General features: G+C 36.8%; 1 protein-coding gene across 1 annotated transcript; it reads right to left on the minus strand.

The window, feature by feature from the left end:
• Window positions 1-4607: 4607 nt before the first annotated feature.
• LOC135633863 (F-box protein At5g49610-like) lies at window positions 4608-5771 on the minus strand. The gene has a single exon (XM_065143821.1). It carries the CDS (start codon window positions 5769-5771, stop codon window positions 4608-4610), a length of 1164 nt encoding a protein of 387 aa, XP_064999893.1.
• Between the last annotated feature and the right edge of the window lie 9007 nt (window positions 5772-14778).

Here is a 14778-nt window from a genome sequence, read left to right on the forward strand (position 1 = left end):
TACGACATAAAATAAACATGCTTCCGAACTGGAAGTGATTTGGTGAGGATATCCGTAACTTTTTCATCCGCTTGATAATACTTCATTGTTATGGCTCCACTTACTTGAAGTACTCTTTCGATCATCTAAAGCTCCTGCACAATCACTATCAGTGAAACTAAATAATTTACATTTAAATTTTGTTTTGAACATCCATTTTAATCCAATCACTTTCTTTTCTTTCGGTAGATTCATTAGCTCCCAAGTTTCATTCTTCTCAATTGACTTGATTTCCTCCTTCATTGCTTTTCTCCATTCCTCTTTTTTAACTGATTACTCAAAAGTTATTGGATCTGAAATAAACAAAGCAAATGTTGAGTTATAAATTTCTGTTAGTGATCTGAAATTTCTTGGAGGGGTTTCATCTAAAGAATCCGAATTTGAACTGCTATTGGGTGAGGTTGACGATGAACTTGTTGGAGCAGGATCTGTCACTTGATTCTACAGAGTTTAGTTCTACTGGAATCTGCACCTTTATTGATCTCCCAATTCCAACATGCCCTTTCCTCAAACATAACATTTCTGTTAATAATAACTTTGCCAATAATAGGGTTATATAATCGATATGCTTTCGATCGTAAAGAATAACCAATTAAAATATATTTTTCATATTTTTCATCAAATTTGTGATGATTTTGTGAATTCACCAAAGCATAAGCAATACAACCAAAAATTCTTAGATGTCCAACACTTGGTTTCATACCATACCAAGCCTCAAAAGGAGTTCGATTCATAACAACCTTTGTTGGTGAAATATTTAATAAATAAACTACTGTTATAATTGCTTCTGCCCAAAACTGATTTGGAAGATGTTTTCTTTTAAGCAAACTTCTTGTCATTTCAACGATAGTTCGATTCTTACATTCAGCTACACTATTTTGCTCCGGTGTATATGGTGCTGTTAATTATCTATGAATACCATTTTCTTCAAAAAAAGAACTAAACTCATTAGATAAAAATTCACCACTTATATCTGTCCGAAGTGTTTTTATATATCTACTACTTTGTCTTTCTACGAGTGCCTTAAACTTTCAAAAATTATCAATTGTTTCATATTTCAATTTCAAAAATATACCCAACTCATGCGATTATAATCATCCATAAACAATAAAAAACATTGACTTCCACCAAATGATTTTGTATTCATAGGTCCACATAAGTCAGCATGAATTAATTCAAGATAATTAGATGCTCTCCATGCTTTTCCAATAGGAAATAGTTTTTTTACTTTGTTTCCCATAAATACATCATTCACATACATCAAGTGTATTAATCTTGGGCAATCCTAAAACCATTCCTTTTTTACTTAACAACCTTAAAGTATACATCCTTCCCATAAACCATGCTTTTTGACATAAATACATGCTTTTCCAACCTTTTTGACTTCACAATACATCAAGTGTATTAATCTTGGGCAATCCTAAAACCATTCACATATATCAAGTATACATCCTTCCCATAAACCATGCTTTTTGACATAAATACATGCTTTTCCAACCTTTTTGACTTCACATACAATTAGTCTTGGGCAATCCTAAAACCATTCCTTTTTGACTTAACAACCTTAAACCTTTAATATTAAGGTATTCATATCTTAAATGACATAAACTAGACTCATTCTTTTGAGTTATGATAAGTGCATGCCTTTCAATATTTGATATATCAAGTGGAAACATCTTGTTTTGTGTCATGCAAACATTTACTATAATCAAACCAGATTTCTTTTATCTCTAATAGTGCATGAACCATTATCATATATTACTGAATATCCATCATTTACTAATTGTCCAACACTCAACAAGTTATGTGATAAAGTAGGAATAAAGAAAACATTATCAAGGTATTTTATCTTCCCTTGATTTGTCTTCACCTCAATTGTTCATTTTCCTTTCACTTAGATTTGCTTGCTATCTCCAAGTCTAACTTCCAACTTGTGAGTTTCATCAATATCTCTAAATATTGATTTTATGCATAACATATGATTAGAACATCCACTATCCAGAAATCAAATATCATTTGAGATATTATGAACATGTGAATGAGTCATAAATAACTTACTATTTTCTTCATTTTTCTCTATATAGCTTGTTTGTTTTTCTCTTTTCCAGCAATCTACCTTCATGTGACCAAACTTTTTATAATAGTGATATTAAATTTCACTTTTATAATTTTTTTGATCATAATTTCATTGTCTTTGTTCATTAAAGTGTCATCTTCCTCTTCCATTTTCTCTACCACGTCCTCTTCTTATTGATTTTTTGTCTTCTTTTGAAGTAGAAGACTCTCCCTTAACATGAAATGCTTTTTCTTCACTTTTTTCAAGTGATCTGTTCAACCTTACTTCATGTGCTTGCAAGGAACCCATTAGTCATCAAATGAATAAGTAGATAAATCTTTTGATTCCTCAATTACGGCAACAACATGATCAAATTTCGGAGTTAAACTTCTCAAAACTTTTACAACAATTATATGATTAGGAAGATGTTCACCATAAGATTTCATTTGACTAACAATTTCAGTCACTCGAGAAAGAAAATCTTGCACCGATTCATTGCTTTTCATGAACAAAATTTTAAACTCACGACGGAGGGTTTGAAGTTTTACCGTAATCACCCTTAATGAGCCTTGAAATTCATTTTGAATTATCAACCAAGCTTGGTTTAAGGTTATCGCTGCTGTAATTCTTGAGAAGATCGTCTCATGTACAGCTTGTTGAATGAAGAACAATGCCTTTGAGTCCTTTCTATTCTCCCTCAACTTGATTTCATCATCTAGATCTGCATATCCATTCTTTATTAAGTCCCAAAGATCTCGAGACTTGAATAGAGTCTTCATCTTAATACTCCAAAATTCATAGCTTTTGCTCGAGAAAATTGGATAAGGGGTTGAGACATGGAATTACCGTTAAAAGCCATAATGCCCTGTTCAGATTGAAACTAGGCTCTGATATCACAAATGTTGGGGATGAAGGAATAAGGAAAAAACATAATACTACGATGCAAGTAAAAAGAATTCTTTCGACTCAAGAAAACTGATATAGTATTAAAAACGATATGATTGATAAGAACACTTACAAGATACCAAATGCACACAGACTCACTCTCTATCTGTCTCTATCTCTATCCCTTGCTATATGAACTACGGTCCTATTTATAGGACCTAGTGACAACTACCCTATAACTATTAGATCATGAGGATGATCTCTTCGTTTTCATGTTGAAGGCGACGATGTTCAGCCCTAATTTCTACGCCCAAAACACGATCTCACCGCAGACAACCAAGTGCACGAAGTCTAGTGCCTTTAGCCCGAAGTCGAGCTCCTTGTCCATCGTCCACGCTCCGGCCACCGAGTCGTAGACCCGACAATGGCTCATCCAGCTCCGTTCCTTGGTCGCCGAGACGTAGACTAGCTTTTAGTCTTTTGTGATCTCGTCGTCGTCGTTCAAGAAGCTCACCGCGATGCCGCCAAATAAACACTTGCTCAGTGGGGACGAGAGCCGACATCGAGTTGTAGACAGATAACCCATCATCCAAGAAGAAGACAAGGCCACCGGCTGCCGCGAGGATTATGGCTCGTCTCTTGAACACGAGTTCAATGCTGCTTTCGGGTACATCAACGTAGGAGTCAATGAGGAGGAGGGATATGCAGGCACCATAGCACTGGATGAAGAAGCCAGCGTTGCTGTGGCATGATTATGGAAGGAGGAAATGAGTCTGACAAGAGCTTGCAGAAGGTAATGCTGACGGAGAGGAGCCTAAAGAAGGTCTTTGCCGGAAGGTTAGGAGAGGATCTCTGTGAGCACATCATCGGGAAGGGGACAAATGCTGCTTCCCAGTTTCTTGGGACCAACAATGCCGATGCTACGCGTGCCGTTGAGCATATCGACCACTACAGTGATGGGAGATTTGAAAGACCACAAGTGTCCAGTAAATAGAGAATTAAGAGGGAAGGAGATTAGGAAGGGAAGATGGAAAAAGGTATCGAACTCAAAATACCCAAATTGAAATAGAGAAATGTTTGAGATCCACTTCTTGTCACAATATAATTCTTGTCAATCCCAACTCTCCAAATTTTTGAACAATATTTGGGTATATTCATTAAGATTTAAATTCTTCCGTGTGACAAAAGGAGGAAAATGATAGTAGATTGGAAAAACTCAATGTTGTATTGATGTCAATTAAGAATGTGTGTGTGTGTGTGTGTAGAGATTGAAAGAGAACTAAGGAATAAGGAATAGACTGAAAGAGACAAGTGACATATTTAGCACACAATATGCAAAGTTTAAACTTTTGGGTTGAATTGGTATATTAATTCTAACAATTTTAACTCAAACTCATTGTTATTATATATATTTTAAATTCCTAACATCATTGACACAAACAAGAAACAAAAAGGAGAGAATGGTTTTTGCATTCCTTTTAATGATAATGTATAAAGCTTCATAAATACTAGCAATTACATATACATATATCTTTGCACATTACTCCTTAAAAGGTTAATCCAAGGACATGATACTATTACATTGCAGAAGCAGAGAGAAAAAAGAGGGAAGAGGAAAAGATCTTCTTCAGATTTCATCCAACAGCTCCTCTTGCTCACCGCATGGCCGAAGTGTATTAGAGTAAGGGATCAACTTGCCGAAATGGATTTCCGACGATGCCAGTTTCTTGAGCTCTCCATCCTTTATATTATAGCTGTATGCCTCGGTAAGTATGGTGAAAACAAGTAACGTGGTCGTCGCCACCTCGCTCAGCATGATGGAGCTCACGTAGCAGGGTTCCCTGAACCCAATCTGGCTCAAGCTCACCTCATGCGCCTTCACCCATCCTGGCGGACCGTCGTTTGTCTTCCTCAGCAGCCACAGTGCGAACACCCAAGTATACATGTCGTAATGGATTAGGCACAGCGACTTCCCCTCCCACTTGCCTAGTCCGATCGTATCGAAGTAGGCGACGGCAGCTTCTTCTGGTAGAGGGATGATTTGCGTGCGCTCCTTCCTCACATCGAAGGCGACGACATATTGGTCGACCCTCTCGTATGATTCTGAATGTGACGATGCCCAGAACACGATGTTGTCGCAGACCACCGGGTGCTTCAAATCTAGTTCCTTCCCACCGAAGTCGAGTTCCTTGTCCATCGTCCACACCCTCGCAAACGAGTCATAGACCCGACAGTGGTGCAACGAGCCCCGTGCTGAGGTCCGTGAAACGTAGACCAACTTGTAGTCTTTCGTCACCCCATCTCCATCGTTCATGAATCTCACCGCGATGCCGCTCCGCGTACAATACTTGCCCGGCGGGGAAGGCAGCCGGCACCGAGTCCCACGGGCCGGGTTGTAGACACATAAGGCACCATCTTTCCTATGCAAGACAAAGACGAGGCCACCAGCTGACCCAAGGATTACGGCGTTGGTGTAGCATAAGAATTCGAGGCTTTTTCTGGGCACGCCGGCGTAGGGGTCAACGATGAAGAAGGGCCCAGAGATGTTGCGACGGTGGAGGAAGAATCCGGAGATGACATTGTTGTGGCACGACTGTGAAAGGAGGAAATGAGAATCATATGAGAGCTGGCGAAAGGTCTTGCACACAGAGAGGAGCCTAAAGAAGGTCTTTGCTGGGAGGTAGGAGAGGATCTCTGCGAGCAAGTCGTCGGGAAGGGGACGCCCGCTACTTCCCAGCTTCTTCGGACCAACGAGGTCGATGCTACGAGTGTTACTGAGCATACCGCCCATTCCAACGATCAGAGATCTGAAAGAGTACGAATGTCCATTATATAGACAAGTAAGAGGGAAGGAGATTTGTAAGGGAAGGACGACGACTCTTAGAGTGAGAAGATATCGAACTCTCCTTATCTGAAACAAAGAAATATTTCGAGGATCGATTGTCATATTTATGGACTCTTTCAATGAAATTATATATATTTCATATTTATTGTCTTACAATAAAGTGCAAACCATATCATGCTTCATATATTTTTATGAAAATGGCAACGAGTAATTACATTTAATATTACCATTTTTATGAAAATGACAACGAGTAATTACATTTTCCATGGCATCTAACTTACCGATTAAATGTTAAAATTGATTTGAATTAAGAGCTTTAGTGATCGCTAAGATCAATCGAAACGATCAATAAATTGCTCTTTCCTAATTCAAATAAAGAAAATGATCAACCGAAAAGAAGCCATTTTTAGTTAAGAATGCTCAACCGAGTTATTACTTTACTACTGATTTTGAATGTTTAAGGGCATTGTTAATAAATGGAATTGATATTTTTTAAGGAATTCCAAGTTAAGAATGCTAATATTAGCCTTAATTAAGAGGAAAAAGTAGCTTACTAGTCTTAGTAATCAATCCACTTCAAGCCATTTTTAGATAAATTAATTTGAGATGGTAGGTAATCACAAAGGAGATTGTTGTCTTGATGTACAAATCTAGGGTAAAAGTCCTTTAGTGATAATTAAAATAAATGATCTCCATGTTTTAGAAGTCTCAAACTTATTTATCATCCCTCCATTTGCTTGCATCATTCATTCATTCATAGTGAGCATTCATCTTATTTTACAAGAGAGCTACGAAATCAATATTAAGATAATACTAATGTGTGAGAGAGATTAAACTAAATTAGTTGGGTGTTGGGTTAAATTGGGTGTCCAATATAATGTAGATCAATCATGATTGAGTTGATATTAAGATAATAATGATATGTGAGAGATTAAAAATGAACTAAGGAACAAACAGTTGAGTGTTTGGTTAAATCGAGTATCCAATATAATACATATTAATTCTAATCAATTTGATTCAGACTCATCATTATCATTATAATATTAGATTATTAACATCAATGATATATATATAATGAAAAAAAGGGTGAGAACTTAATATAACATAATGCATAAATCTTCATCTCTCTCATAAATCTCAGCAAGTCCATACACATATATCTTTGAGCACTTCTCTAGAAAAGATTAATCCAAGGAAATCACTAAGAGCTCGATATAACGTAGAAGCAGAGAAAGGAAACAGCTTCTTCAGATTGCTTCCAACAGCTCTTCTCGGTCACCGCATGGTCGAAGCGTATTAGAGTAAGGGATGAAGTTGTGGGAATACGGGAATCCCCAGCAATCCTGACACTTGAGTGCTCCTCCATCCTTCACATTGTAACTGTACATCGAGTCGTATGTGACGAAAACAAGTAGCATGGTCGTCGCCACCTCAATCAGTTTGACGTGGTTCACAAAACACGGTTCTCCCGTAAACCCCATCTGGGCCAAGCTTATCTCATGCATCTTCACCCATTCTAGCGCACCGTCGCTCGTCTTCTTCAATGGCCACAGACCGATCACCCCAGAAAATGAGCTGTAGTGGATCAGGCACAACGACTTCCCCTCCCACTTGGCTATTCCGAAAAGTGCAAAGAAGTCGATGACTGTTTCACTCGGCAGAGGGATGATTTGTGTGCACTCCTCCCTCACGTCGAAGGTGACGACATAAGGGCCAATCCTCGAGTACGACTTCAAGTCTGATGATAACCAGAACACGGCGTCGCCGCAGACCACCGGGTCCTCCAAGTCTAGTTGCTGATGCCCCAAGTCGAGCTCCTTATCCACCGTCCACGCCCTGGCAACCGAGTCATAGACCCGACAGTGGTGCGATATGCTCAGTCCCGAGGTTTGTGTGACGTACACCAACTTGTAGTCTTTCATCACCCCATCCTCGTCGTTCATGAATCTCACCGCGATACCCCCCGGGGTACACTCACCCGGCGGGGAAGGGAGCCAACATCGAGTCCCACGGGCCGGGTTGTAGACACATAAGCCAGTGGTGGTAGCATCAAACCTTTCATATTTCTGATTCAAGACGAAGACGAGGCCACCAGCTGACCCGAGGAAGATGGATTCCGTATCGGTTATGAATTTGAGGCTACTACTAGGCACGCCGGCGTAGGGGTCAATGAGGATGATGGAGTTCAAGATGTTGTCACTATGGACGATAAAGCCGGAGATGGTGTTATTGTAGTATGATTGCGAAAGTAGGAAATGAGAATCTAACGAGAGCTGGCGGAAGGTCTTGCAAACAGGGAGGAGCTTGAAGAAGGCCTTCGCCGGAAGGTAGGATATGATCTCTGCGAGCACGTCATCTGGAAGGGGACAACTTCTGTTTTCGAGCTTCTTTAGACCAACAAGATCAACGCTACAAGTGTTCTTGAGTGTGTCAGCCATTATAACGATGGAAGACATAAGGACTACGACTCTCTGTTATATATGGAGGAGTAATAAAGAGAATGATTAGGAATCTCAAGAGTGATAAGGAATCCTTAATTTCAATTGAGAAAATGGTTTGAGGACCAACTAGTTTACATAAATGGTAATTTTTCTAAAAAGACTTTTGTCTTTGTTTCCTTTTCCACTTAGTGCCCTAATATTAATTTTTTTTCCTTTGAAACTTCTATTTTTCAAAATGATAAAGTGCCTATCTCGCACTTTTCAAACATATTCAATTGAATAAACTAATTTGATTAAACCGATTAACTAATCCAAAAGTTAGACCATTACAAAATAAAAATATTCAAAAATAAATAATATTAATATATATGAATAAAATAATTATAAAAATTTCTTTAACTTATAAACAAAATATTAAAAAAAATAAAAAATAAAAATCATAATATTGAATTGAAAGTAAAATATAACATAATAATTTTATTTATATATTAAATAAAATAATAATATAATCTACATTTTTTTAATTTTAAATTAAACCTCAAAAATACTTACAAAGACCTACATCATCATTTTTTTTTCATATTTTAAGTCTTAAATAGGTACTTTTACTAATTTCAATCATGAAAATGTTGAATTTGTGTCTCTTAAAGATTGAAATCAGTAAAACTAATTATTTTAAAAGTGTTAAAAATAGAAGAAAAAAAAAGATCATTTAGATATTTGCAAGTCATTTCCATGGCTTTTTAAATTTTGAAAACTTTTGGAAAAGGTAAGAGGTGAATTGTACTATTTTTTTTAAAGAGTTAGACTGTTTTTAATAGGATCCTAAGGTAATATAATCTTATTAAAAAATAGTGTAACTCATGTCATCAAAATATTTTTCTCATAATTTAAGAAAATCTCTTTGTCGATATTCATGTAGTTTGTTTGTCTAAAGTAGTTGTAAGTTCATCTTAAATTAGATAAACATTGATAACATATGGGTTAGAATACCTTTGAACTGATAATATATCGATTTATTATAAAATTTATATCTTAAAAATATAATGATATGTAGCAAATAAAATTATATATTAATCATCTGCAACATATCTATAATAGTCACATAACAAAAACATACAATACATTGGATTGTGTACTCGTTTAACAACGGATGAAGAGGCATGCTCCATCAAATGAATTTATCCTAATAGTGGATGGAAATAACCTATATAATACTCTCGATAGTGGATGAAGTGGTATCCCCTATTCACCCAAGTGGAGACACATTTCTCCCAATAGTGGATGGAGGAATCGTTTAACCATGATGTCTAATAGCTTGCTAATCCCTGAAGGGAATTGCCCTACCTACCCTTGGTAGGGATATATAGTCAACCATGATAATTTATTTATATTTATCCATTCATTTATGTATTCATTTATATAGTATTAATATTATGGGAAACCATGTTTGATGCATGACCTTTTAAACCTTGTCCATTGGTGGCACTGTACTATAATAGATTCATAGCTCATTTTACATATAGCACTTCTAATGTGGACCATCTAGTTACATATACTACATATTAATAATCATATCAATATCATTAATTTAATCTAAAAAAGAATAATTATTTCTAAATGACACCATCAGATAAAACTTTTAAGTTTATCAAATCATAAGAACATGAGACATCAATCTTTCAATAGTCTTCAATCGATCAGAATCCTAATTGGAATAGATAAATTGACTTAAATCAAGCTCAATTTAATTAAGATATAACATAACCAATCTTAAATCCTTGTAGAACCAGTTTAAAATCAATCTAGATTGAGCTAACTTAGATTTATTTAATTTCAATTAGGCTAAGTATGTTTGAACTGATCAAGTTAGTCCAGAATCACCCTAACTAACTTGAATCGATTAAACTTACCTGATTCAATCAACTAATAAGCTCAAACCAATAAAGGGAAAGGAAATTAAACAATATCGCATAATGCTAGTCCATATCGAATTGACCCACTTGAGTCTCATATGGGTTAGGTGCACTATACATGTCTGTCCTAAGTAGCAGGTTGGGTTGAGATATAATAGGTTGGATAGAGGCCAGCCAATGATGTATCTAACGTCAATCGCATAACTGAGAAGACACAGCTTCACGAGTTGGGTTGAGCTTACTCATGAGTTGGGCTGAGCTCACCACTGAACTAGGCTACACATGGCTTACAAGTTGAGTAATGCTTAGTCATATGGGTTGGGTCTTGCTTGAGCGCATGAGCTGACTCATACTACATGAGTTGTATTTTACTTAACTACATCGGTTGGGTCATACATAGCCACATGAATTGTATCGTACCTAGCTACATGGGCGAAGTCATGTCTAACCAAATAAGTTGGATCGTACATAGACACATGAGTTGGGTGACCATATAAATTAGGTTATTCCTAACCACATAAGCTAAGTCATGCATAACTATTAGAAAATCTGAGGCAGTATCAAATGCATAGCGGAAGAACAGAAAATAAAATCTTAAAATTTCAAATAGAAAGATAATGTTTCATCATTGCGCAAAGATTGGTGCGTAAAAACCCGCAAAACTAAAAAATCACGTGTGTTAAGGGATCTATGTTACCTAAGAAGATCATATATCCCTGAAAACCTATAGATCTATGGAAGAGGATGAAGGAGTTCAACCGTTCTCCTCTCAAATGGTGATATATACGACAATGGCTACAAAGACGCTCCTCAAAGCGCTGCACAAACCTCCTTTCCACGCGCACCATGAGATTAAGAAGGGGTCGACCCTTCTTGCTATCCAAACGCTGTAAACATGGGTTGTTGGCTAAGAAAGAGAGGGGGAGAGGAGAATATGATGTGGCAGCCAAAAGAGTCTAGCCTATGACCCTTTGGTTCCCTAATATTTACAGAGGCCCCCTATCTACTTAACCATAATGGATCACGTCCTATTGGGCACTGGATCTCCATCTAACTATCAAAACTTGTTAAATTAGTGGATCTCTACCCAATAAGTTCTTATTCGATTTTATTGGATCTCATCCATAATTTAGGAGATTATTGGATATCTAATAAGTCAATGACTCCAATAGATGTCTCATATCTGAATCTCTACTCATCGTAATACCTAGCATATGTGTGTGACCCTCTAGACTCAATATCAAGCTGGTCATATGTTATATTTGTCAGAACTCCTTCTGACTTAGTAAATTATTATCTCCATAATAATTCATTCAACTCATCGATTGCAGACGTATCAAGCCACTACATCACAGTCCCTAGACAATACAGGGGAATCCAATCCATTTGATATGTCTATCCTTAGTTATCATATATCTATAGTCTCTCGTTCATCTAATATCCCAGAGAACATATATCAGGTATAGTATTGTCAGACATTCTTTATGAAATTGTTAAGCTTGTTCAATTCGTGACTCCTTATTATCACTCGTTCAGTTCATTAAACTTTATGAAATTGTTATCTTGATGTACCCTTTCTTAACTTTATGAAATTGTTATCTTGAGATACCATTTCTTAATATATGCGATATATTATATATGATTCTCCCTTTAGAGAATTAGGACTTATCCGTCGTTATTTATCATATTAGAGATGCTTTCCACTTTGCATCATTTCCTCTAAAAGTTTCAAGATCACCATCTCTTTCGACTATTCTACTTTGTTGAACAAATTATGTAATATTCTACCCCCACGAACATACTTATTAGATCGTGACTCTTCGTTAATATAGCCTCTGTCATGCCTATCAAGGCCTAGCAACATATTGAACTTGTTATACACTTAAACTTTTTACGGACGTATCATTCTCATCCCAATGAAAAAGTTTCAATGCTCTATGAGTTACAATCACCTTGGAATAGCTACAAATAGTCAATCGTCCACATACAAGCCCTTGTATGAGTATTGAATTCTTCCGGTTAGTAATTTCTTTCACCAATGTGAGCTTTGCATAACTCTTTCGATCGTCGAGCAATCAATTCCTTATTACATGATCTCATCCTTTAAGTGCTCCATTTGCCTTGAGTATCATCAAGATTGATTGCCAACATTGAACTGTCACTCAAACTCAACCATCCCTATTTTTATATATTACGTGTTCTTCTCAATTCGCTTCTTGGTGCCTTTTGCATGAATGATTGATTATTCATTTGAATACCAATGTCGGATGCTTGCTCTTCTAACGTTCATTTTGTTTAAATGAACACACACATGAACTATATATATATATATATATATATATATATATGTGTGTGTGTGTGTGTGTGTGTGTGTGTGTGTGTGTGTGTGTGTGTGTGTGTGTGTGTGTGTGTGTGTGTGTGTGTGTGTGTGTGTGTGTGTGTGTGTGTGTGTGGTGACAAAATAAATATGAATCACGTACGATAAATATATGATTCAACGCATTAGATTCTGACTTTCCAACTTACACAAAAAAACCAAATTAGGCTTGACGTATGAATCACTGCCAAGTGAATCATACAAGTCAATTACCTAGAAGGAACTAAAAAAATGTATTTTCAGACTCATGATTTGAATTGATGTCATAATGAAGATCTTAATTAGATAACAAAAAAAAATTCCAAAGACTCAAACTCATAAGATCAATGAATATATTGTAAACTCATGATTTGATTTGATAATGATGATCTTGACTGATCACAAAAAGATCTCAAAGACTAAAGCTGATAAGCCATGACTCAATATATATCATATTCTAAAAATAAATACCAGTATGGTATTTGAAACCGTGCATCTGCATAGGGTGTTTTATGCATCAAATTAGTGTGCATTTGGCTTACCATTGGATTTCAAGAGTAGATAAAGAAGATGTGTGTGCATCACATTATAATCAGATTGGCTTCTCAGTGGGAATTCAACTGCAACACGACAGAGTCGATCGGGTCCATGAAGCCGAAAGCTGCATTATTAGACCTGGTAAATTTATTCTGGTCACCTCCACTGATTCCACCAAGCTTTCGCATCTGTCTTTATGGTGTGGCCTTGCCGAAAAAGATTCATAAAGAAGCTTTTGGTGCGAGGAAGGAAACCCTACCAACAGGAACAGGAAGTGGTCACCCGTAGCGTCGCCATTTCGCTTTTCTTGCCTTGGTCAAGATAATTTGACTGGTTGATGTTTACTGAAGAAGAAACGATGAGATTTATGGTTAAAGCTTATTAATACATTATATTTTTTTGAATAATTAAAGTTGTTGATAATAATGATGATGTTCCAATCAAAATCTTATCATCACATCACCTCTTCATTTCATCCAGTGTTTAACCAATACTTACGTGATATTTGATAATAGTTTATACATGCAACCAATCGTTTTAGCCGTGGAAGATAAGCGAATAAAAAGATTCAAGTTTGAAGGATAAAAATTCCTCCAAATACTATAGAGTTTGTTGATTCTAACATAAATGGTCAACCAATTAATTACAGAATTTTCTTTCTGTAATACATGTGAGATTTTATAATCATTCATAACAAGCATTAGATGTAAATAACTCAACGAAGACTACCCCATAAACCAAACATAACCCTCCGAAAACCATCTAACATTTGAAAATTATGATCAGAGCATATCTGTATGAGGTGCTCTTATGAAAATTATAATAAGAGCATCTCATATGGGTTCCTCCTTAAAATTATGATGAAGCTCATCATAACACTCCATTAATGACCTTAGAAAGAAGCTTTTTCAGTCATATTTTGCAAGCATTAGTTTGTCCCCACCAATAATTAATTACAGACCATCTGGTGCTCAGTGGATGAAGAACATCCTTAAAGTTGTCAACAGCACTTTATTTATGTCATTTGTGTGTGTGAGAGAGACAGAGCTGTTTCCCTCGTGTTATTATCCATCCCCACTAATAATCAATTGCAGGCCATTTGGTGCTCGGTGGAATGGAGAACATCTTCTTTAAAGCTGCAAAATATTCTACGGATGGTGAGAGAGATGAGACAACCCAGCAAGCATATTTCCATGTGCAGTTCACATCACTCATCCCTCACCCAGTCAATAGAAAAATACTTGGAACAGCAAAACAAATTGATCCACAAGGGACCATTTGGTTCTGATTGGCTTCACCTAACCAATGATTTCTTCCTCTCCTCACATAAAAAATTATCTGCCATCTGTCACAGTGATTTGTAACTCCCTCACAATATAATATCCCCTCCTGTTTGCATCATTTGTGGTGCTCTCTGCTGCTGCAGCAGCAGCAGCAGCAGAAGACTTCTCACATGCATCAATGGAGTGTGGCCAAAAGCTTAGAAGAAGCTTCCTCGCAATCGGAGGGCAGTCAAAGGAGAGCGTCTTTTACGTGAGCGTAGAATACCACGTCGTCGCCTGCATGCAGCAGAGGCGGGCTTTAACCACGTCCGTCCGTCCGTCGAATGAATCACGACAAATCTAATGATTCCACGTCGCACGATACGTGGACGTCGCTGTCCTGTTCAAACATGTAACACGTGGGACTTTCAAGTTGGATTT

Source organism: Musa acuminata, chromosome BXJ3-3, assembly GCF_036884655.1.
Source record: "Musa acuminata AAA Group cultivar baxijiao chromosome BXJ3-3, Cavendish_Baxijiao_AAA, whole genome shotgun sequence".
Taxonomy (NCBI): domain Eukaryota; kingdom Viridiplantae; phylum Streptophyta; class Magnoliopsida; order Zingiberales; family Musaceae; genus Musa; species Musa acuminata.